General features: G+C 40.2%; 1 protein-coding gene across 1 annotated transcript; it reads right to left on the reverse strand.

Annotated features, from left to right (window-relative positions):
- Positions 1-5,321: 5,321 nt before the first annotated feature.
- Positions 5,322-25,547, reverse strand: nudt14 (nudix (nucleoside diphosphate linked moiety X)-type motif 14). Its single transcript, XM_080491202.1, has 5 exons — positions 25,390-25,547; positions 14,658-14,701; positions 9,190-9,254; positions 8,322-8,619; positions 5,322-6,834 (listed from the first exon to the last, which is right to left on the reverse strand). The coding sequence occupies exons 1-5, from the start codon at positions 25,468-25,470 to the stop codon at positions 6,585-6,587; spliced, it is 738 nt and encodes a 245-aa protein (XP_080347328.1). The 5' UTR covers positions 25,471-25,547; the 3' UTR covers positions 5,322-6,584.
- Positions 25,548-25,881: the final 334 nt, after the last annotated feature.

Raw genomic sequence — 25,881 nt, forward strand, 5'->3', positions numbered from 1 at the left:
TTTTCTTTTTTTTTTTTTTTTAAACGTCTTCACCATTAAACGCAAAATAATCCCTCCACTTAAAGGTATTATGTGTAGGATTTTCACTGAAACGTTACACAAGCTAATAGAATAACAGAAGTGCTACAACATAGAGTCACTATGAGCTGCCTGAAAGCAGCCATTGCTCCTTCACGTTGCTTCTCAATGTTCAGCTTCCAGTCCGCTGATCGAGAAGCAAAAGTGACCGATATCAAAATCAAAAGTGCTTTTTCAATCACTAGATTTTCTTTCTTATTATTTTTTTTAAAGGAACATAGTTTGGGTCAATAGTGGCGATGTCTGAACTGTCCAGATAGAATTTAACAGATTTCACACCCTCTGTAATTAGATAATACTACACATAGCACCTTTAAAAATCATTTTCACCTTGAAATGATGCTCAGATAATAGAAAATACAGTAAGAAATTGTCAAACAGTGCACAAACCATGAACAAAAAAACAAAACAAAACAAACAAACAAAAAAAAATAATTAAAACAATCACGGTTGAAGAAGCAATTTCAGCGTAGCCATGGGGGAACAGCTAGAAAAATTCTGGTGGTGATGATTGAACCGCTGAGTAAGGAGCTGCTGCGAATCTGATATGTCGACGCCTCACAAGCAAGCAAACGGACGCGAGACATCTCTCTCGTGTGCCTGAGTGATGGAGGTAGAAATGCTTGGCTAATGGTTAGAATCCAGCATAGGCAAGAATGAATTGATCAACTATTTTCTAACCTCAATTATTAAGCTTCATTGTGTGTGTGGTTTTTTTTTTTGTTCTAACAGAAGTAGCATTATGGCTTAGACGAGGCCCAGTCTGCAACCTCACACTGGCCTGTCAAAGGTGCGTTCGATCTTTTATTCACGGGGGAGGCTCGGAGGTCATGAGCAGAGCAGCAGCAGCAGCCAATGTCCTCGTGAGACGTTCAGGTGCAGTGTGAACAGTCGGCCACGCACAACTTGAGGCTGGTCAAAACAAAGTGAACACAGGTTTTGAATGAATTGAGACTTAATAAAAACTTGAGATTGCAGCTACACCAGTATAGCGTGGAAGCTGCGAGGCGAATTGGTGTTAAAAAAAAAAAAAAAAAAAAGCTCAAAAAGAATGAAGACAGTTGCTATTCTGGTCCAGCAGAACTTGTGTGATATTGACACACAGAAAGTACGTAATAGGCAAAATATCAACAATTCAAAATTTGAGGGACAGAGTGCTCCATGCAGGCGTATATGGAAATAACTACGATTATTTGTACTGCTGGTTTCCTCCTCTGGTTTTGTGAAGAGGTGCCTTCACACAACAAAAGGATATAAATGGGAGAAGAGCGCGACCTTTAACCTTGTGGTTACCGGCTCCTTACCTACATCGTTTCTGTGCCGTCATCATCACATATACACTAATGTGTTGTTTATTCACAGGGAGAAAATGTATTTACATTCCTCAAGTACTCAATGAATATCTTTAATTTTGACACCAGTGGGGAAAAAAACAAAAAAACAGGATAAACGGCCAGAACTCATTAAAAATGTTTGACCATTACTGATGTGTGATCGAGCTCAATTACAAGAAGCCTTTGCTATTTCCGAAGATCAATCCCATAATGCTTTGATTTTGACCGTCTGTGTCATGCACACATGATCCAGCATAAAGCTTTGATAGGAAGATAAAATTGAAATTATTTTTCTATGTTTGAGACCATTGATTTTCTCCTGCATTGTCCAGTCGTTTATCATTTTCAGAACAGCGTTAGTGACGTCCCACGGTGACGTTTCATAACATAACCATAACTATAATAAAAACAGGTTTGCCTGCCATTTAAACCTTTGATTCGACAACAGAAAGACGCTTCAGACCAATTAAGAATAATAATGCGCAGCTGATGCATGACGATCAGCTAAAATAAATACATAAAAAGTACGTTCAAAACAAAGTGCAGTGTGAGTTTTATTTAACTGCTGTTTTACCGAAACTGGCCCGACCTGCTGAACTTGCAGCTAAACTGAATTCTCTGCTACTGCCGAGTTTCAGCCACAACAGCTTTAGACGTTAAGCGTCGATCCGTCCCACTTTACTATTCACAAATGACGTTCTGACAATTATATTGCTGCTGCTGCTGCCGCCGCATGTCCCCAGACGCTCCAGACTTTTGGAAGATGATTTAAAAGGAAGGTGTGGAAGCTTGCTGGCTGTTTATAGAAAGGTACTCTTAATACCAGTTAGCTCAAGAACAAAAAAACCACCAAAAGAAAAGTCACACTGCAGTTTGACAGGCACTCGAAGCTCCAGACTGGCCCTAAAAGTTTCAAATGGCTTTCGTACGTCACGTTTAGACTTGAACCCAAATCAAAGACAAAGTGGTATTTTTTGTTGATTTGTTTTTTAAGGAAAATGCACAGATTGAATAACATTTCTGAAAATATTTTTCTCCTCAGAAGAGCTAATGGGTCACCTATTAAATTCAGGCAACAAATTGTTCTGGTCGTGAGTTTTTAAATGAATGTATTTTCCACAATAAAACGACAAGAACAAATGAATGGAAAACCGTGAGCACCATTGAAAATCTTTCAGCGAGGTCCCCCATTTGAAGAGGTTCAGAGATCCACTCTGACCTCATTTAGATAGTTTCCAGATGTTTAATGGAAAAAGGTGCAGAAAGTGACAAGGATAAGGTGTCAAATTACACAAAAATGCTTAAATTATTCCGGTGGCTTCTTATTACATTGTCAAGTGTTCCTAAAGAATATTATTCAAATAAATTGTGACAAATATTGTGCATCCTGACCACGACTGAAATGACCCCAAGACGCTTTTCACATTTCCTCAAAGGTATTCTGATAATAAGCTTGTTGAGCGGGTAGTTTGCATCATAACGTAATGCTTTATTGTTCTGGTTTGAATGCTTCTGTAATCCTGAGAAGAGACCAATGACTTCAGCATTCTTTAAAACCAACTTAGAAAAGTCAAGCAAGTTATGAGCAAAATTTACAATCGTACATTTGTGTGACAGAAGGAGTGAGCAGGTAAAGGTGGAGATGAGTATGGCTTTCAAGCTATTCATATATTCCTATGGAGTTTGGGGGAGGGGGGGGGGGGGGGGTAATGATTCCTAGACTTCTGGAAAACTAAACATATTTAGGTTGGTTTCGTCAATAAAAACTAGAACGTTTTCTCATTTTCTCTAGAACAGGCGGCCTAATTCCCAACGTGACGCTCAATAACCCTGCTGAAATGAGGCCCGGTCGTCTCTGAAGAGAAGCGCTGTGAGTTTCAGCCTTAACAAGCGCATACGTCACAATGTTGTCTCATGGGAGGAAAAGTGAGCGAATGTTCATGTTTGATTGTCAGTTGTTGTTTGTGCTCTGGACGTCTGCAAGGACAAACCGCTCACCCTGAGCCGCTCGGAGCTGAAAGGATGCGGCTTAACAGCAGAGCACAACACACACACTTATTTTAGAGCGGCGTTGATCCATCAGTGTGTGTTCATCATGTCGGTTATGGTGTTGTATTACTCCAATTCTGACCTCATTATCACAAAGCGACAATACCAGAAACGCCTTCAGTGTTTGTCTCCTCTTAGTTGTGATGGGATTTGTTTTGTAACCTGCCACCAGGGTTTTACTGGGGAAGCAAAATGTAAACAGTGTGGTCAACGTTTCACTTTAAATCTTCAAAAACTAAAATGATATCGCCACATATGTGCAACACCCCAAATTCATCTTGGGATTTGGAGTCAACAAAGCCACATTATGTGTGTAGGCAGGTTGTTCAATAACAACGTAGAGACCCCATGAAATGTAAAACAGATGATATATGCTGTTCATCAACCACTCTATCTGAGAGATAATCGCCCAAAAAATAATAAAGTTTTTAAAGAAACTGGGTGGCATGCCTGATGACTGGAGGGAATGTGCTAATTCTACATCCGAAAGAGATTCACTGTGACGTGTGTGTAGGTTGGGGTGTGTGTGTGTGTGTGTGTGTGTGTGTGCGTGTGATGCATTAAACAGTGTTGGCTTTTAAAGCCGTCAATCACACCCTCGAAAGCATTAAGTTAAAGAAACGGGGTCAAATATCACTCGGACAGACTTTCATGAGGTCTTTAGCTGTTGCTTCTCGCTGGATACATTTTGTGCAGCTGCAATGGGACGACAGCGTAAAATCAGAGGCTATAAGTGAGATCTATCAGTGTAGTTCTCTTATTGTGACGTGAGAATGTCAAAATCATGAGATGTGATATTTGTTTGAAGGTAAAGTACTGGCTTTGCTTTAGCTTTTGCATATCTTATACAGAAGTACAGGGTGGGGGAGTTTCTTTCTACGGAATAAATATTAAAATGAAGTACCAGCCCTTTTTGAATGAGGAAAAATACTAACATGTTGGGAATAGAAGAAACTTTTGTTTACTATTGTGACGCAAGCTATAAATGATTCTAAGCTGTATTAATATGCTGGTCATCCTCACATCCAGAGATCCACCCTGAACGTGACAAAAGATTTACCTATTTAGACCTGAGATTTTGGCAAACTGCTGTTGAGATTCACTTTGTGAGATCCGGGTTGATGATGGTCCAGGATTGTCTGGACAGAACCTCGTTCCCGAGTCATGATCAGAAGCAATCGTCTCGATGGGTTAAGTTCAATTAAACATGGCCCTGAACTTTGGTGAATGTGTCCAAAATGTAATCCAAACATGTTGCCCACAAGATCAACGACAAAAATTGACAAGTGAACTTCTTACAGTGTCCTCTCTCTTGGATATCAGCTCCTCTAAATATTAATGAGTTCAAATCAAAGAGAAACTTGGAAATACTTTCCACGTTTCGGGTTAATCACTACGATGATACAGGCTCGGAACAGAAACAGAAACCCACTGCAGCTCCTCATTTCCCTAATTTACATGCGGCGACACCGTCAGAAACGGATGCGAGTGCCTGCAGCCAGCTAACTATTTTATGCTTCTCATCAGGATTGTGCTTGCATATGGCGATTTGCTAAAAACTGAAATTAGGCCCTCAGTACAGAGGTAGATGTATGCTTCTCCTGTGAAGTGAATTGGTCGTTCTGCTAATACGTTGGTGTGATTTACCTTCAGAAACACTTTCGGATGACGCGAGATTTCGCAGTGACGGGGAGTGAGAGTTTCGCCTGGGGTACAGTGATAAGTATTGCTTAAAGGCTGTGGATCAGAGAACTCGCGTGAGGCATGCCTGAACACCTCGGTCATAACAAGGCCCCACAGTTGACTAGCATAGTTTTTGCATTACTGGATCATGGATTAAAGGAATACGCCACTGTTTTCTCACCTGCATGAATTTATCTTTAATAGTTGATGAAATGAGCAACACAAAACGGAGGGATAATGTAGTGTGGAGCTTTGCAGGAAACATCAGCACACTGTATCAGCAAATAGAAGCTGTGCAGAGGTACACTGCTGGTTAGCACTGGAACTTAATGCCACATAAGTCTGAGGGACGAATGGAAAAGTTGGTTCTGATGATACGTTCTACTAACAATGTATCAGCACGACCTTCATTCAATTAAACATAAATGTTCATAAAAAATTGGATTAATTAATAAATACTAATAGTGCGAATGCTTGATTTGATAAATGCTAGTAATAAATGTATATTGGGATCTTTTCCATTGAGGTTATATGAAGGTATCATCACAAGAGTACAGCTATTACAGGCTGGTGATCCTTATATATGGGGTTCATCAATTTGATGATCTCCCATTTGGGACTTTGAATGTTCAGATATTCCAAGCTGGTCACCATTATATACATGTTTATCCGTTTGAGGATATTCCATACTCTTTGTCAAGCAACAGTTTTATGTGAAAGCAAATAAATGTGTGGATTATTTAAACATCTATCTGAACTATTGTACTCTTTATTGAGTTAGAAAGTCAAAGTATGTTTGAATTTTTACCATAAAAAAACAATGGTCATTATGAAACTAATGGTATCACTCGAGGTGAATTTGGATTGAAAGAAACATAACACAAAGATTGTTCGGCGTAATAATGAAATGACAGGAGAAGTGATTTCCAAGCACAAGTGTTTTTCAGTAGAAGTTTGATCTATGTACAATACGAGTTTTTCAGTCAATGTTGTCTCTTGAAGGTGGCAGATGACATTAAAGATCTACATAAAAAGCAGTGGAGTATTCCTTTAAATAAGGGCAGGCAAATGAAATCAGTGATATGCAGCCATTTAAAAGAAATGGCACACTAAATGAAATGATGAGCATTTAATATAAAAAAATAGTAAGTAGAGAAAAAAGTGCCAGTGACAACCAGCTATGGCAAATTTGTTTTTTTAGGAAAAGTCTTAAGACCACATAAAACAAACAAAGAAACAAAAAATGTCAGCAGACAAAAACGTAGAGATACCAGTTGGTGACAAGACGAGGGGCCGCACCCGTCACCGTGTACCAATAAGCAAAGAAGGCAATACAGGACGACGAACCATAAGGGGAGGAGTGGATAGAGTGGATGTGCTGGGCCAGTGTTTCAATTGAATTTGGAATAAATGATAGAAAGAGGCGTTGGATAATACTAGTTACACGTTGGTGGAGATCTTGTACTTGGGAGACATGTTATTATGGAACCAGATGAAACTAAAAATGACGCCCATGGTTTTAGGTATACGCTCGTTGTATGCGAACGTCATGGCCTCGTGCAGCGGGACTTTGACCACCTCGATAAGCTCGCCCTCCCGCGGCTCACCTCCCCCGGCGCTCACGCAGTTGTCGTCGGACACCTCGGCGTAAAACATGGTTTGCTTTGCGCCCGTTACACCGACACCTGACCTGTCGGGGAGAAAAAACAAAGACGGACAGCGTTTGTGTGTGGCGGGGACCAAAAATACACACATCTTTAATTCCTGGTCGTCGGCACTCCATATAAAAAAAACTCTGAATTCATTTCCCATTTCAACACAGTGCTACTCCTCTGCTGCAGGCTGCTTTGCCCTGGAGGTGCCTGCCATTAGCACCGCAGTTCACTACGTCAGAAACACCCTCATGGGCGTTATGAGGGTTAAGATGATACCTATCTTTACAATATGAGCAGCCCACACATAACAAAGGACGCAGACAACACCAACAAAGCAGAAGGATGTGCCCGAGCCCAAATCAAAAGGATGCTTATGAGAGTCGTCAGTCAAAGCTGTCCAGCTGCTGCAGTCTGATGGGGGACTGTTTGTCTGCTGGCTCTTTTAGCTCCTCTGACAAAATCTAGAAGGCTAATATTAAGTTGACAGAGACAGATGGTCTGACTGATGGTTGGTTCTAGATCACTTACATAACCTGCGCAGCAAGTTAATTTCAGAATGTCGAACAAAAAAAGCATAGAAAACATTGAAGCGCAAGACTGAATTTCCAGAGTCACAGTCTGATCAAACTATTTACTTTGATCAGGTTCAATCCCCCCCCCCATCTCTCCCAGTCAATGAATCAAAGTGTCCTTGTCCCTGCTCCCTGTGGTGTCTCAGCAATGTGCATGGCAGCCATCGTGCAAATGTGTGTGCATGAGAGTACATTGAGACTGCTGAAATGGACTTGATAAGTAAAGCCTGATTAGCAGTTAACAATTAGAAAGTACCTCATCTGGAGTACTGACATTTCCAGACCTGTTTTTTGATCTGAAATAGCAAATATCACATCATATAGTCTGTTTGCATTTACCATAAGGCCTCGGTCGTACTAAAAGGAACATAATATGATGTCAGCCATTGTCATAAATGCTCCTCGGCAGATGTAGAAATTAAACTATTCTTCAAGATAATAAATGCACTAGATTGTGTTTTTACATAACTTCAGTTTTTTAAATCATGCTTTATTTATTTTTATGTACCACCTCCTTTCAAATTTATATGCAAAATCCATCCTGCATAACGCTCCGACTTCATTAGCAAATCGACTGAAAGATTTCACTCTTCATCTTAATATAAAAGCAGAATAAAAGATTTTATCATGTGAGAGCTTGATTTTATAACTTTCAGTCAACGATTTAAAAAAAAACATTTCAAATGTAGGTTATTTCTGCGTGAGAGTATTTCATAGAAGTTCAGAAATTATAAATGGAAATTATACAAAATAGGACAGTAGGAGTTGTGTCCCTTAATTGTTAAGGGACAAGAAATCCAGTGGGAGTGATTAAGCAGATTTACAGAAGATAATGGAAAACAGTGTCGTGATCAGGCTCAGTGATGAAAGGCAGGGCTGCAAACTTTAACCTTCAAATAAAAACTATTTGACAGGTAATTACAATACACACAGTGCGAGGAGCTACTGACCTGTAGGAAGTAATCCTCTTCAGCTTGGAAGCTGGTATGTCATAGCCACACTCCTCCAGCACCTCCTGCCTGGCAATCTCCTCGAGGGAGAGGTCGGGTTTGTCCACTAGGCCGGCGCAGAGCTCGTAGGTGATGCCCGCTGACGCCGGGGGCCACTGGGAAGAGTTGTCCCCCTCCGAGGCCGACGTCTGGCCCTCCTGAGGCTCGGGAGCTGCAGCTTCGGCAGCGCCCTCCTCAGTTTTCGCCGCCGACTGGGGCGGCTGCGTCTTCGCCTTTTCCCACTCGCACATGTATACAGCTAGCCGTGCAAAAAACAAGAAAAATGATTATGAGCCTGGGTGAGCAGAGCAGATCGCAAGTGTAAGTAATTCTTAGCAATTTCTCCTTTGTTACTACACCAAACAACTACTAAACCAACAATGAATATAGTGCTAAACAGTAATGTTATTGGTAAAAATATATTTATATTTAAAATCAAATCTCACTGTAGCCGTTGACAAACTGATTTCTTTCTGATAAAAGACGTCCTTTGACAATGGCAATAAGTAAAGGCAGGGAAAAAAGATATCAATGCCCAGACTTCCTTGAATTTAGCACACTGCGATGTGGGACAGTCCCTGGCGACTTTTAACAAAGGAGGTTAGGCTGCTTTGTAATGGGGCCTCTTACAGTCTATTTATGAGTCTGCATTGTTGCTAAGATCCAGTTGAACAAACAGGACCTGTGATGTACTGTTCTTGCAGAGAAAGTGCCCAGAGGAAGTACAACAATCTAGATCGACGCTGGTGACAAGAGGAAAACGTGTTAAACTGTGTAAAAGCAGTACTGCTCCGCTGCTCAGTGGCGAGACTGGAAAATGTGAACGAACCTGGACGGAACTGCTTGACAAGAACAAAACAGTGTGAGGTGGTGTTGAAGATCAGCACAGATACACTGAGGAGAGAAGGAGGGAAATGTCAACACGGGATACATTTCATGTCCAAACATTCTGCTTAGCTGAACCTTCATGAAAGCTGCACAGGTTTTTTTTTTTTTTTAATGTATTAATGAATTATCAAACAAACAAAAAAAAAGAAAGAAAAGAAAAAGGTTTAATCTCCATCCATCCATCCATCTTCTATCCCACTTATCTGATTTAGGATCATCGGGGGGCTGGAACTGATCCCAGGTGATCACAGATGAAGGAGGGGTATCGTAGAAATCACCTCTTTGAGCTATTTGTTTGTTGGTACTTTCCGTGAGTTCTCACTCTTTTCTAAAGGGAGGCACTTTTAGTTAAGGCCCTTCCCTTGCTTTTTGTCATCAGTAAATTCATTAATAAAATTCAAATTCATTGTCATCTGTTTGTCTTGTGATCCTCCCATAAACAGCTGTAAGTTATGTCAGATGCAAACTCAATTTGTTGATTATTTCAAGTTATAACTTTCAACCTGTTCTAGAAACAGTGCAGATCATACGTTTAGTTATTGGTATCGACTGGATCTCAAATGTGAGTTTGCGTATTAAAATAAAAATCTTTAAAACGTCAAATGTATGTATGTGTATCCACTATCTGTACACATTTTGAAAAATGCAGCGCTTTTGGACTATTGTATTTTCAACATTTTGTGAGGAAAGACTGACAGTTTGAATACCGCCATTTAAAAATGCATTGAATAGAAACGGAAGAACCATTTTAGGATGACTGCACAGATTGCACTGCTAACTCACCCAATAACAATACAGCGTCGCCGAGTGTCTTTGTATTTGACATTTCCTCTTGCAAAGGACTAAAAATAAAAAGGATGCAAAAATAACAAAAAATAAAACACTCTGCCTAAATGAACAATTTCCGAAACCAAGAGGGTCACATTATTGTAGATATTCACGACGACTCCAAACGAGCCGGATATGGAGATAAAGGAGGAAGGTCAGCGTGATATGCTTTGCCGCTGGCACCCATTAAACTGTATATGCACAGGTGGGTCACCGTCTGTGTGTGTGTGTGTGTGTGTGTGTGTGTGTGTGTGTGTGTGTGTGTGTGTGTGTGTGTGTGTGTGTGTGTGTGTGTGTGTGTGTGTGTGTGTGTCACTGCTGTGGAGACTGGAGGCCCCGGCTCTGTGTTGGGAAAGCGGATGCGTCTGAGGCGGCAGGAAGCCCTGCCCTGTCTTTCCCATGGTAAAAAGGAACAAGGAGATTGCTGTTACAAAGTCTAGCTGCAGCTCTTGATCCTGATGAAACCTCAAGTTGTTTTGTTTTTTTTTCCCCTTTTCAAACATATGTGAGTCTACAGATTTCAAAGACATGATGATGCCAGCTGAATCGTTTTGTCCTGCATGCAAAGTACTTGTGGAGTTGCAAAATCAGGTCAAAATTAATAGAAATCGGATAGCATTCTTTAAAATCAAATATCAACCAGGAAATAGATTTAGAGTGTTCGGTCACACTCCGTAACTGCAAGCTTTTCCCACATAACATGCAGTAGATCTGAAATGCTGGCACCGTCACATGTCTGCAACATCAGGTCACATATTCTGCCATGGAGCAAGTTCTAACAATAATCAAGTCACGGACAAATTGATTAATTATATTTTCGCCAACATCTTTATTATTGCATTGTGACTTGTGTGGTAGAGGAGGAGGGATCTCAGACTTCAAAAAGATTTGTTGATTGAACTTTTTTATTTGAGTCATAACGGCTTTGACTTATGTGTCGCAATTAGTGATATCAATAAAAGTCAAGTTTCATCTTTCCCCCAAACTTTGAATGAAGTTGATCAAAGTTAATGCAGATTATAATGCAGTTGGTTTGGGCAGTGGTGTCCTAGAGTCAAGGGTGATAGAGACGTGATTCCCTTAAGGGAAATAGAACAAGTGGAAAGTCATTCAAACAAACTCGTTCAACGTAATTTGCTCGATTTAAAAAATCAGCACACATTTTAATTCTTTCACAAATTATCTGGTTTGACAGCATATAATAGCAACGACGACATAGAGAAACTGTTGACGCTTGTTTGGATTTATTCATTTGTTTAGAATTACTGTGTTCTCAATAATTAACTGCAGTGCTATGACGATAAAACCCAAGTTGTAATAAAACAATGGTTTCATTTTTTAAAAGTGAACTGTTTCCGTGTTAATTAAAAAGTCTCCGATTTTTTTTAGGAGGCTTTATATCTGAATCCCTAAATGTGCCTTATTGAAGCTGTTCTCTTCTCCATCACTCATTTCATTTTCCTTTTTGGAAAATTACAGGATTTACACAGGCCTATTTCTAAATACCCCCCCCCCCCCAAAAAAAGCTTCAATTCTCACTCAAACATGTCGGTGTTTCTCACTTATACGATCTCCTCCGTTAATCTGAGGAGGAGTAGCTATCAAAATTAGGGCAATAAAAACCAGCAATGATGTGTGTGAAAAAGAAAATCTTGTCAGGGTAATATTTCAGCTGTAGAAGCCAAGTGTGGAAAAGATAATATGGAAGCTCGAGATGAAAAGTGGGACACACGAGCCTCAGGCATGGGAGTCGTCCCTGGTGGCAGAGAGGTCTGGGTCTTGCGGTGTTGTTACACACCACTCCAGCTATTCTCCTGCTTCGGTTAAACCAAGAACTGAGCTAAACGGGCGCTCAGGACTTTTCATGAGTTGGTTACGCTTTCTCGGCGGGGCTTCTGACTGAGCAGCAGGATAACTGGGTTATGGCAGCTGTGCAAAGGGCACGACCAAGGTGACGACTGGTATCAAGCTTGTGCTGTCAATACATCCTAAACAGGCCCTGGTCCCATAAGGAGAAACTGAGTTAAGTGCTATATAATGCTCTGAGGTCATAACACTGGACCAAACTAAAAAAGTCCATCTCTATTAGTGGTTTCCACGAGTGCAGCATAAAATACAGTTTGTTCATTTGTCTCTTTTCATCCTTCAGTTCCTTCACTGTCTGCTAAACTTTGATTCTCCTCGTCATTAAAAACCAGTGCCTGTGATAAACAAGCACCAGAGTGCAAACACTCATCACCACATGTGTGGAAAACTAACCATCACATAAACTATGTGGCGATCACATATTCAGTCAACATGTGTTTTAGTAGTTTGTAGGTAGTTTCTGTGTTTTGATTGCTCTGCAGACATTGAAGGTGCCAAGAGACTGCAGGTTAGCCTCTTGAACAGAGTAGGAGCGTTGTTCAGATAAGCAGTCGTTAATGGAGCATGTTAGGCTGTTTGGGAGAAGGTCAAGACCTCCAAGTGGAATCTCCTTTTCAAGTGGGGAATTCAGTCGTTGTCCCAGTGGAGCATTTGACTACCTGAAGGTGAAACGCAGGGATTTAACATCTAAGTTGTTTTGGATTTACCTAACAAGAAAAAGACCCAAGAACACGAGTGAATATGCTGGGATCCCTCACGAGGCACTGGCATGGTACATCTTAGCAAGTTGCACGATCATATAGGCCGGCCTCTAAACCAGATGGCCGGGCCCCACACACTCAGTCGAGACTTAACACAATGATATTCTTGCGGGATAACTAAACCAATATTTTCTGTGTTGAAACTTGACCAACAAAACATCGGAAAGCAGGAACTATTTAAAGTAGTCTAATTCTCCTTGAAGTTAGGATTTTGAAGCTCACAAGAGACTGACCTTTGCAAGAATTTCAGAAAAATTGTAAAAACTGTTGGTGAACCGCTCACTGAATGGAATACCTGACCGCATATCATCAACAATCTGCCTTTGATCAAATCTGCGATTCACATTTGTACCCAAGATCTTCTAAACTGGTACCAAGTAATGGACGACCAGCTTGACTCCTGCTGAGAAGAAAATGTTACGCACACTTGCACAAAAATGCAAAACAACCCAGGGTCCATTCAGCACACGCCAAGGAAGGAATAACATCTTGGCAGAATTTCCACCTGGAGAAGAGCTACACGTTCCCATGGGATGTCTTCTTTCGGAAATACAGGATTTGAGGTTTACTGCTTTTCTCTCAGTGGTACTATTTTTCACGAGGGTCAGTAGAGGAGGAAAGAAGGCTCAAACAACCTGACATTTACCCCAGGGCATTACTCAGATGGGAGGAACTAGGGCTTTGACACGAATGTGTGATAGTCTTCTTACAGTTGCCCCCCGTGAAGCGCAGACATTTACAGCTACGTCCATGCAGAGTAACAGGGCTCTAGTTCTCACTGAGAAAAGGCCTGTGTTGACTGGCCATCCTGAAATATAATGAATATAAACTATCCTTATGTGCAGTAGGTTCAGCAATACCATTTGTTGCTTTGGGTGGCAGTAATGAGTCACAGTAGTGTTAAATTCCTCCACAATTGAGCTCATTAAATTTGTGTCAGAGTATTAGTAATTTGTCTTTTCCAGGAGATCCAGCTCATTATTAAATCTGCCATTTTTCTTCTTGGACTAAGGAAAAACTAGATCAGACATGAGCAGCTGGCTGCCCCATCCACATACTTTAGAAAGATATGTATAAATTATTGGTTTGATTGATTGTGGAAGCTTCATTTTAGTCATATTTGAAGTGAGATACAATGAAAGTAAAGTCAATGGATTTTCTCTGTGTACTTTGGGTCCTTTCCCCAGTGGAACCAACCATAGGTGTGATTGTGGCTGTGCTTGTGATGGACGGGCGACGTGTCCAGGGTGCACCCTGCCTTCACCCACAGCCAGCCGAGATCGGCTACAGCCCTCACAACCCTGAGTTCAAAGTATTAAAAGATGGATAGATGGATGTTCAGGTCTGGATTGGCAGAAAAGAAACTCAAAATCTTAAGCCCTGTTTGTATCTGTATGGGTTTTTTGGGAAAAAAGTAAATATTCCAACACAAAATTATATTTTAAGGACCGTCTGCTGTATGTGTATAATTCTTAAAGGTTTGTATGGAAACCTTTTGCTAGCAATGTTAGGACAGGGCTCTTTTCGTTAAGTTCATTTGGATTCTTAATCTACACACAGAAGTAGTAGTTAGAAATCGGTGTCCCTTTCAACGAGAAAACACTAGAAAAGCTTTAGACACATTGTCATTGACCAAAAATACCAGATGACCAGACTCATCCGGACTTCTGGCCCCTTTCAGCTACAAAGGATTTACAGGATGCTTCATTTATGAGCATTTTAGACAGACGAGTGTTTCCTGATGTGAGGATGTGGGTGTTTGCAGAGCTTTATTATGTGAAGCAGCCAAAGACGACCCTGTTTCACACCATACTGATGTTTAAGCCTCATCTTTATTGTGTGGCGTCATTTTGCCGGGTAATTAGTTAAACGGCAAGCTTTAGCATCTCTTTCTTTATGTGTGCCTCGTAAGGAACTACTTGTATCTAACAGCAGTAAGTCAACAACTTTTTACCTGTCATGGGTTCGCATGAAGTCCCAGGATTTCTTTGTGCCATTCTGTAAAGGACAAAATAGACAGCATTAATACACAAAAGAAATCTTAACTTTTTTTTATGGCAATTCCATAACATGAACCTCTAGTTTGCATTACCACAACTATCCCTTCTTTCTGCTTTTATCTTGTGTTACTTGCATGGAAGGATATCAAATCACCCCCCAATTAATTTAACTTGGTTGCTGCAAAGAGGAGAACTGCTACACAGCAAATAATTTGAACATCAGCTTGTAAGCCACACCCAACAAAACAAGTGCAGGAGCAAAACAAAACAAAACAAAAACCCATTAAAAAAAAGTCCATAAAGTATTGCAAGCAGTTTATTTTATGTGAAGTTCATTATTTTTTTCATACTTTTGTGGTTCCACTCCTTTGAAACACCCCAGCTTTAGCTTTTGTAACTTGCAGTAGCGGCGAGGGATTCCTGAATAATAACAACTCAAACACGTCCTCCAGTTCCACAAATCAACAACACAGGCTGTTGCGTTTTAATGCCCTGTGGTCACATCAACAGGATGTCCAACTGAATACTCCTTTAGAGAATTTCCTGCAGCATAATTAGAATCAAACTGCCAAGTTGGTGTATGACCTTCATAAAAAAGGAATAGAGAAAAGACCACGGCCTTCAGAGGACTTCAAAATGGCTCACTGTGGGGTTAGTGATTGAACATCTTGCAGAGAGCATAAAGGGAGAACGGAGTTGCCATCCTGATAGTCTGGTTTGTTTACATGGATGCTAAACGAACTAAAGCAAGTACAGACCAGGACACCCAGTTCAATTAAATCTCAATAATTCATAGCTTCAATTCATATTGACTAAATTAATTGCCAAATACCGACCATCCACTGATGTGTGAATGCCGGCAGCGTTGGTGCAAACGCGACATGAGTTTTTTCTGAGAAAATCAGGCAACGGGATTTTTGGTCCATTTACACTACTTTGCAATGAAGACGACTGCAATTCAAAGACTGATCTCACTGTTCTCATTGCATAGCAACGCTTTTTTAAGAAAATAGCTTTGTTTGCCATATTGCATTATACAGTATCCAGACATAATATATTGAAACTGTGACATCATATCACCAAGTTTTTGGTAATACCCAGCCTTACAATACACAGTACTCACTTTGATTGCGCTTGTCTTGTGCAGTCCTACAGCAATGCTAATCAAACCATTCTTTACAGATCTTCTTCAGGAGATTTTTCTCATTTGATGTTTAATCAGTAGATGCCTTTTAGTGCACGATCACCACCTTTTGGGTTGCAAGGTTTGAAGTTCCCCATCTCATAAAAATGACCCATGCAGTGATAGATAAACTGACCTCTCCAGACATGCCAAGAAAATAGGAAACAAGCTGCAAAACCTATTTCTTAAATATTCAACTGCAAACTAACCTATGTGCAAATTACTGACATCAGCTTGGCATATATTCCTCTCTCCATACTGCTGTATAGATATGGTAAAGTTGGCCTACATTTTCAATGCCTGAGGAAATATGGCCTTGATTCAAATTTCGGCTACACCTCCTCTCCACCCACGAGCTCTTTTAAACATGGAGGTGACAACTTCAATAGGTGTGTGTTTGTGTGTGTGTGCGCGTGTGTGTGTGTGTGCGTGCTCTGGTACAGTTTCGGTACCTCCCAAGAACAGGGAGGGGGTCGCATAGCAAGCCAATTGCACTAATTGAAATAAACACAATGATACTTAAATGTGTAATTTAAAAATTCCTCTCAGAAAGAAATAAACACGTACAAGCAAGTTTATTCAGAATTGATCAAGGATGTCTGCGTTTCTTTGCAAAGGGTGCTTCATTCAATATTTAGTGAAATTATATCAGAGTGTGAGAAATATAAGGCAATGCACCAATAATTTCTAATAGTGAGTCTTTAAAACTATAGGTTTTTGTCCCACTGAAAGGAAAAAAAAAAAGTTTAAAAGCACAGTGATGGAAATGAAAATAGCAGCTAATCCTCACCAAAAGTATTTTTTCTTTCATGATTTCTTCAGAATATAGAATTTTTGTCACTCAGTTGAGTAAGCACACTATTTAGATATTTATAGCCGATCTTGTGTTTTCTGTTCTACTCGTTTAAGCAATCAGACGATGAAGAGACAGAACCGTCCTCAAACTCATTTAACAAATGGATGAAAAACGGTCAAGTGACCAAAGAGGTCATGGTCCAACGGCGTTAATGTGAAGCCAAGCCAGCGTAATGCTGTTCATGCAACATTAACTATCTTGTTGTGGGGTGAAATGAGAGCATGAAACACTTGTGTACATTCAGTGGTGACGCTCCTACACTATAATCGTCATGTACTGCATCAAGCTAAAGTAAAATCTCTTCTCATTTGTGTTTCCCTCGTAGAATAATTTGTCCAATCATTTGAAATTACCGTAAACCTTTTTGCATTTTCACTTGGAGCACGTCGTTTACCACCGTGCAAGAAAATTCCTCATTATATGAAACGTGCTTTTGATGCATTTGCCTTATTGTTCCATGAATTTAAAAAAAAAGATAGCCACTTGTTTAAATGTACAATACAGCTGCCATCGAGTAATCCGACGAACTGAAAATCACCTGCATCACATAATGAAATATTGCATCATTCACTAGATCCACTGTCTCTATTGGGACAATAAACTTCTCCCATAATTCAGAGTATCAGATCACGTTTTTTGTAAAACTTCTCCGAAAGAATTGAAAATAGATCAGCAATTAGATCAATGGAAAAATAATGTTTTGAAAGGGCAGCTTTCAAAATGAAATCCTGACAATAAAACTGAGAAGAGAAGATGTAGCACTACAAAGTTCTACCAACATTATTATATGCAACCTGCTCTGGCTCCAGTGCCGACACTGTTCTGCTGTTAATTACTCACAAAAAAAACCCTCTTCCTGTCAGCAAAGTGTGTATCTGTCTTACACGCCATCATTCCTACGTGAGGCCAAGCCAGCAGCATGCTTTTTCACTTTTCCTTGGTGAAAGCAAAACCAGTGTGAATGCGTGTGTGTGATAAATCATTTGTCGTGACAGAGACAGGCATGCAGTTCACGTGGCTTTCTGCTTCGTAAAGAGTGCTTACTGAATAATACATGGGGGAGATCATCTTTCCTGTCACTGAACCCTGCACAGGTAAAATGAGGGGATGCTTGCACAGGTTACTGAAGTCTGCACCAGACTTTGCAGTGTAACAACAGTCGTCTAAAAGGAAACAGAACTTTTGTGCAATTCTAAAAATGATAAATGACCTAATTTATGTTATTCTCAGCTGAAGGAAGCAAGCTTCGAAGTGAGAAAACACGTGGCAGTTTGGAGATTGAACAAGAGGACGACCACTGAACTTTTTGAAAATCTATAACATCCAGCATTTAAAGGCTTTGAAGCGCATCGTAGAATTCTTGACACTCCAATTTTTGACAGCATGTAAACTTGTGCGTCATCTGCATAAGCTCAGACACACACAGACACGCCACCAAATTATCAAATAACGTGGCCAAGTGGTAGCATGTACTTGGAAAAAGAAATATTTAGAAAAAACAAGTGCCAAGAACAAACTGCATCGTGGCCATGAAAGCCAAGTTTCGAATAGTAAAATCGTCAATCACCAGTTGGCCGTCAAACCACACAATAGACAGTGAAAAACTGAAAACTGCTTTCCAGTTACATCAAATAAAAATCCCTCAAACTGATCCTTAAGTTTAGCCACAATCTTAGGAGAAAGAAGTTTCAAAGAAATCTGTGATAACAGATTACTGGATAACAGATTTATACACATTGATCAAGCATCAGTTGCATTAACTAATTATTATGTTCTGTATATATTGGTCAGTTTGACTTAAGACAGCAATGTCTAAATCAGGAGTAAATTAAGCTCAGGATAAAATAAATTGAATCCAATCACAGTTATTGTGATTCAAAAAGTAACGCACTACGGATCGCACTGATTTAACTATATTTTTTCCATTGTAAATCCCATAGCTTTTAAAATTGCATCAATGTTTTGGTCAACCAAAACTGATATACGCAAACTTGTTTCCAGAGGAATTCAGTGACAAGCACTGCAATTCATATGGGCAAAAATGCTGATGTAGATATGAATAGGTGATTTACTTTAAAACCGATATCAGCTGAGTGGGGACAATGTAATTGGCACTAGCGCGTTTGTTTATAGTGAGCAAACCTGAAAAATAGAGAAAAGTGAGCATAAAAGATACATTTCAGATTGAGGATAATTGGCTCTAACAATAAGCTACAGCGCCTTGCCAAGAAGGAGAGAAAACGCACATTTTTGACTCCGAATTGGATCTTTTGCACGGTGATATCTCTCCTCAAAATTATGACAGTGAGAAACATTTGAAGAAAGACTTAGGAGCAATCTGAGAATCAAACTAAGAATTAAAGAAAGTAAATCCTACTGTAATCCATAGTGTCCGTGAAAAGATTTTGAAACTACAACGCAAAGTAGCGACCATCTTGTTTAGAGGCTCGTGTCTTCACAGCCATTCACCACCAGTTTGGCAGTCGTTGATGTTTGTAACACTACAGAAAAAAAAAAAGACGTGCTTCTCTTCCAAAAACCACACACTGTACGAGGTAGAACCACTTAGTGTGAACGTGTTCACACACACACACACACTAGTATCCTGTCACTGCTCACACAGATGGCGGGGTTCCCCTCATTACTCGGGCCACTTGCTGAGAAGAGGGGGGGGGGGGGAGCTTGAATGGCCCAAGGGAGATGGAGAATCATGGCCGACATGGATTACGACCGAGAGATTAGCCCATGGGGAGAGAGAGAGAGAGAAGCAGACAGAGAGAAAGAGGAAGGGAAGCAGAGGCAGGCGACGCAGGACCTTGAAATTAATGTGGTCCCTCTGGCTTTAGGCATCAGAATTGACGGGCTCCTGCGTGAATGGCTATTGTATAGAGGGATGTATGGTCTTGATCTTTTAGGGTGCTTAAAGTCTAATAACCATTACACACACCTCCTGCGCTGACTACACTATAAAGCTGGCAGCTGCAGCAGGGGGAGAGGAAAAAAAAAAAATCAACTACCATCCTCAAATACAATAGCACTCATTGAATCTCAACATGAGCTCTCCAGTTTTTTTTTCTCTCTCTCTCTCTCTCCTGGTTTTACTTTTAGCTCTCATCTCACCAGCCATAACAAAGGCACCAGAGCTATCACAATCACATTAAAACCAGTGAACTCATGGTCACCAGTGTTTCACAAATGACAATAATCAAAGCACCTGCACCTGCGTGAGTTCACTGTCCACCAGTAGTGAAAATACACAATGTGCAGCAGTGAAAGAGCCTGGCTGAGCGGGCCGGGCGCTGTCTCAAGGATGCACTCTTTAAGTACACGTCGAGTGATTGTGTCCTCGAGCAAAATCCACATACAACACATGTCAGGGTCTCTTCAATTTTAGATATACGTACTCTTTGATAGCAGGCACGCCATTAAAGCACTTAATCTATTCAATAAAGGGGTTTGCTACAAGCAGTGCAAGTGAATAACCTATTTCAAACATATGCACTTCACATATGGTACAGTTAGGAACACCCTGCTTTTATTTTTAATATATAGCCAATATTTTCTTCTTGTAAGAATTTTAATGTCTTTAATTGAATATTCCTTTGTTTTTCTGTTGTTAGCTGTTTTATCAATACTTGCATTTCTGCTTTAAGTCTGTGTCATATTTGTCATTTCTTTCATGTTAAGTTGTTGTTCCATGGTGGTTGGAAACATCAGGGATTTTGTGGGCTCTGGGTTTGAATCCCTGATATGATATCCAGCATGAAAAGGCAGCCAGGTGTAGCTCATGTAAAAGAGAGCAGACAAATAGACATTAAGATTTCTATTGGGATCCAAATGCTAAGTGTTTACCAGAACCTGGGGGTCTCCAATGCCCCTTTCCCCTGGGGATCATTTTTCACTAGGCCCAATCAAGACTAATAAAACCAATCAATTGCGCAAAGATGTTTAATTGTCAATCAAATCCTAAATGACCTTTGACATATTAATATTGTCAACTATGGTTTCGTTGATCAAATTAAATATTTTAGGCGTTTTGAACTTTGGAAAAACGGGGCATCCCGGATACTTTTCACAAGTCGACACCATCATCCTTATTATTATGGTTATTCTACCTAAAGAGTCCAAGAATACTTTGTTTAGTTAGTTTTGCCTGACAGCGTCCTCAGCATTTGTAACACTAACCTTTAGCATAATTTTAAATGGATGGATGGAAGAGCCACGTGATGATGTAGTGGTTGAAACTTCTGCTTCACAAAGGGAATATTCCTAGTTTGAGTTCAGGCTGCATCTTTCTATGTGGAGTTAACATCATCATCTTAATACAATATGATTATTCCCACAAAACAGAACAACATATTGAGGATCTTTATAACTCATATTCTATTTTTCCTTCAATCACCGTTTGCTATCCATAATTCAAGTTAACCATTCAAGCAATAGATTTTTGTCAATATTGATGCAGTCCCACTGACAGTAGATGACTAATCAAAGTGAAGCACTATCACGCTCTAGATTAGACTCAAACGATCTTCTTACCACCTACTTCACGTAAACATACCCATTCAAATCTTGGCAGCCACTTAATTGCTGTGAAACAGGCTCAAGCCCATAAATAACCATTCATGCGAGTAAATCAGAACTTCAAGATCATTGCAGATCTCATATTCATTGAAGGAGTGAGGGGCCACTTACTGAAGGCTATGTAGAGTAAATAATCCTAGATGAATAATTCAAATCATTATAATAAATAAATGGAAGGTAATTACCCCACTTGGAGTAGCAACTTGTGATTCAACATCAGCGCGAGGCAACTAAGATAAGAGGGGTTTCCCAGAGTCAACGAGGGACAATCACCTGCTTTGGAGAAGAGGCCCGAGAGACGGGACAAAACACTAATAAACACTAATGATGCAGACAGCTTCTTGCACATGACATTATCTGGGAGTAAGTAGATTTCAGTCAGGGAGGAGTGGCTGAGCTGCAGATGTACCAATGGACATTAAAGGGCTTTTGGAAGAGATGCTCCCTCAGACTGATTGGAAAGCCTTTGTGAGAGGTCCCCGGCACAGCCCCGGCTAAGCTGCAAAGGAGAGATGACAAGGATAAAAGGCAGAACAGGACCAGGCAGGAGAGAGGGAGAGAGAGAGTCCACATTCGACTCTTTTGTTGTCCATCTGCTGTGTTTAGCTGTTCTACCATCTTCATGACAAGCTTAACCTCCCCCCTCTGCTGACACAGGTGTAAAACCCAAATGGGACTACCTCCTAACTGAGTTCCCCTCCACATGAGTGCAATGCTACTTGAGTTACAATGAACTACAATGAAAGCAACACTACAATGGATCCCCTATACTTATACTATACTCACTGCAGGAGAAAATTAGAAACTATTTAATACTCCAACACTGAATGCACAATCACAGTTGGTGCAAAGCAAGCATCATCACTGGAACTCTCAAAAGCCAACTTATTTGAAATCAAGTCACTTTCTTTAAGAAAAAAAAGGAGAGGTTGATCACAACATTGCAAATCAAAAGTCAGTATGGAAATGTCTTGTAAAACTACTCCTGTGCTAGTACTTTTCAGTATATACTAAAACATTACAATGAATTTGATCACAATCAGAGCAGGACGTCAACAAGCATGGGCGACAGTCCCAAACACTGTTATGGAGAGGTCATTGAAATGGTGAAAAACATTTTAAAAAATTAGTTTTATGTGACAATGTGTTACATCATGTTGAACATGGAATCCGAGTCCATCAAGATGCCTCAACTTTACCCTCCATCACTATCTTGAAGGGGGCGGGGCTTTCATTACTTTACAACACTGAAAAAGGCTTAAATTTCCCAGGGAACTGGAGCGCAGAACGTCTGGGGCTGATACTACGACCCTTGATAAACATACCCAGGATATCTCTCGGTTTCCTGGGTTAACTTAGCCAGACATGCACCAGGCTAAAAGCAACACTGTTGCCGCAGCCAAAGCCAGACCATTACATGACTTTGTGACATCATGCAATATTAATTTTTCAGAGAATATAAGCGGGCAAGGCACTGTGATCACTCAATTGTACTTTATAATGGCAGTAAGGTGTCGGGCAGAAATTCCTTACCGCTCTTCTTTTAGTTTAGATTTTCCATCGAGTTGTTTTGAGGCTAAGTTTCCCCCCTGTGAGTGTGTTTTGTGTTGGAATGTTATTTCCTCGCCGTGACAGCACGACTAGATGTGGTCTCTAATAATTCATGATTCTGCAGTTTTGTCATGTGTGACCATTTTTATTAACCTCATTATTACAGATCAACTCTCGTGGAGCTAAACAGACTTGGGAACAAGTCAAGAACAAGAACAAAAACATCCTTTAAAGCCACAGTGACGAGGATTTATTTTATTATGTCAAAATAATCACTCTAAATATTCTCTCCTCTCCGCTCAGTTCTGAACCAACACACCAATCAGGACCATCTAAAAATTGGGCAGGTCCTTTTCCAAGAGATCTGATTGGTCAAAGGCAGAGCCGTTACGCTCATTGTGATCTTATCCAGAACATAACCTGCTCCGGAGTCTATATCGAATGTCTAATTCAGAGAAAGTTGCCGGAGTGATTTAACCCAGTAAAAAGTGAATGAGCATCACAGTACGGAAAAACCCAGGGTTAATCACCGAAGTTACCTCGATAGGAGAAACTCCAGAGTCATTGCATACGCCCCAGGTATAGAAAATCGTGATTGCCATGGATTCTCTATGTACAATGATTGAGCAGTTATCTTGGATATCACAGTTTGATTTCAGGCCTTTTGGTGCAGCATTTACATGTACATGTTTCTTTCTGTGTGTTGGTTTTCGCAATCTCAATCCCAGTGTGTGCAAATACCAGCCATAAGATCTCGATGGAACTCAAAAAGTTGACAAAGTCTTTGAGGCTTTAATTGATTTCATTCAGGATAATGATACTGAGTGAAGGGAAATGGAGGAAGCAGTTCGGGGATAGTATCATGGAGAAAACTATTAAAAACCCTGATCTGCAGTGTGAGTAACTCAGCTGATTTTGTGTGTTGAGCTGCACCAACTCTTTTGCACTACAGTCGTCATCCAGCTTTTACAGAATCCACCTCTAAAGCTCAGCAACAAAGACTCTGCACAAATATTTTGAATTCTAAAAATAAATTCATCCTGGACTGCTGCCTGTGTTTTGGTAAGGAAGCATCTCTCACTTTGCTGGGGACCATCAGGACACAGTTATCACACTTTCTTTTATTCCAGTCGACGGGCTATTATTGTAGTGTATTCATAAAAATCAAACAAACAAAGCAACTAAATCTAATCTTTAGTGAGGTTTTAGGGTTATAATTTTACTGCCATATATATGTCTATATATATATATATATACATATATATGTAAAACAATGCTAAGACTAATAGGGGACTGACAGCATTTACACTTCAAATGAGATTTCAGTCACTGTTGATCCACTCTGCCCGCCCTATTTATCACAATGACCTGAATAAGAAGCTAAAAATGGAAATGTGTAGATGGATGGTGTCGATAAATGTATTCACCAGGACATAATTCATTTACAATGATCCTTTTTTGTTAACCGGCTATAAACTGATACGCTGTGTGTTAAAAGTAACTGACAGCTTGATCCATAAGCAATACAATCCTATTCTGACTAACATGTATAAACTTTGGAATCTTAACTTTTAAATTCTGGATCAATACTGATGATTTTGGCAGGTCGCTCACGAGGCATAACATACGATACAGTCACCCATTAATGGTTGGAGCAACACTTACTAAATTCTTCCCCATTGATGAATAACTGACAAGCAGCATTTACAGAAACAAACAGTTGCAAATGTGGAAGGTAATGTATGATGAGCTAGTGTATTTTTAAAGATAGAAGCACAATGCTGCTAACATGAACACTGACAAGAAAATGCAGCATTCTTTTGTCAATATATCACGCGAGTACACTGGAAGACTTTTGAATCACGTTTTGAATAATAGCAGTATTTAAGTGCAGATCAAAAAGATCAAGTTTCAATAAGAAGACAGCTGACTGCAGGTCACACAGGGTATTTGGATTTGTTTCTGTAATACAGTGCTTCGCTAAAGACCTGAACTTTGAACACACGACATGACTCTTTTAAAACAGAGGAAACGTGAACTGTGAGGACCTCCGACCTTTCCCAACTAACCAGTCAAGATCAACAAGTATCACCTGCGCTCACGGTCCACACGGAAACAGCGCGTGTTGTCATATTTCTGCGGGGAGCCTCGTCACCTCCACCTCCTGACAGTAACACAAAACATGTGCTGTCATCATGAACGTGATGCTCTGCAGCAGGCTATCGTTAGCATGTTAGCTCAGAGTTAGCTTTAGCTGCCCCAGGTTCACCTACAATACGGGGGGGGGGGGGGCGGGGGGGACTGTTAAAACGAAGTGAGCGAAGAGACCCTAATCACTACAGGCTTTTCTCAAAGGTGGTAAAACGGTGCAGGTTGCTGCTGCCACGGTTTGTGTTTAAGGTCAGCTCAGCCTTCATGTTGTGCTAGCCTGCTAGCCGCAAAATGAATGGGGGGGGGTGGGGGGTTGGGCTAGCCTCCAGCATCCTCCAGCCTCCTCTCACAAACCACTCACCTGGTTGTAGTGGACCCTGAACGGCTTCAGATAGTCGGACTCTGTGCACGGAACCACCTCAATGTTATTAATCTCTTCCATAGCGGACACTTGGAGGTTGATTTGAGGGCTCGCCGATGTTTGTCACCGCACACTGACAGTGAAGGAATGTCTACGGCAGCCCGGAGAGGACATGGGACCGACTGCGAGGATGCTCTGATTCAAGCATGTCAATGAGACAAAGGGAAATAAACCAAATAATCTAATATACTGCATAATACTGGATAAAGTTCAATATGATGTTACAAGTATATTTGTGTATTGGGAATAAAAAATATAATAATCCTAATGAGCTGGTGACATGTCCCTTTATTTTGTATTATAATAATAATAATAATAATGATAATAATAATAATAATAACAATAATAACAATAATATTAATATTAATATTAATATTAATATTAATATTAATAATAATAATAATAATAATAATAATAATAATAATAATAATA

This window comes from Lipophrys pholis (genome assembly GCF_963383615.2).
Source record: "Lipophrys pholis genome assembly, chromosome: 21".
In the NCBI taxonomy this organism is placed as follows: domain Eukaryota; kingdom Metazoa; phylum Chordata; class Actinopteri; order Blenniiformes; family Blenniidae; genus Lipophrys; species Lipophrys pholis.

Excerpts from the sequence above, each read along its gene's own strand:
- nudt14 (XM_080491202.1), bottom strand. The coding sequence starts at position 25,470 with ATGGAAGAGATTAATAACATTGAGGTGGTTCCGTGCACAGAGTCCGAC. Across the intron at positions 8,620-9,189 it reads TGTCAAGCAGTTCCGTCCAG|CTGTATACATGTGCGAGTGG; the intron begins GTTCGTTCACAT and ends TTGCACGGCTAG. Across the intron at positions 6,835-8,321 it reads AAGAGGATTACTTCCTACAG|GTCAGGTGTCGGTGTAACGG; the intron begins GTCAGTAGCTCC and ends TCTCCCCGACAG.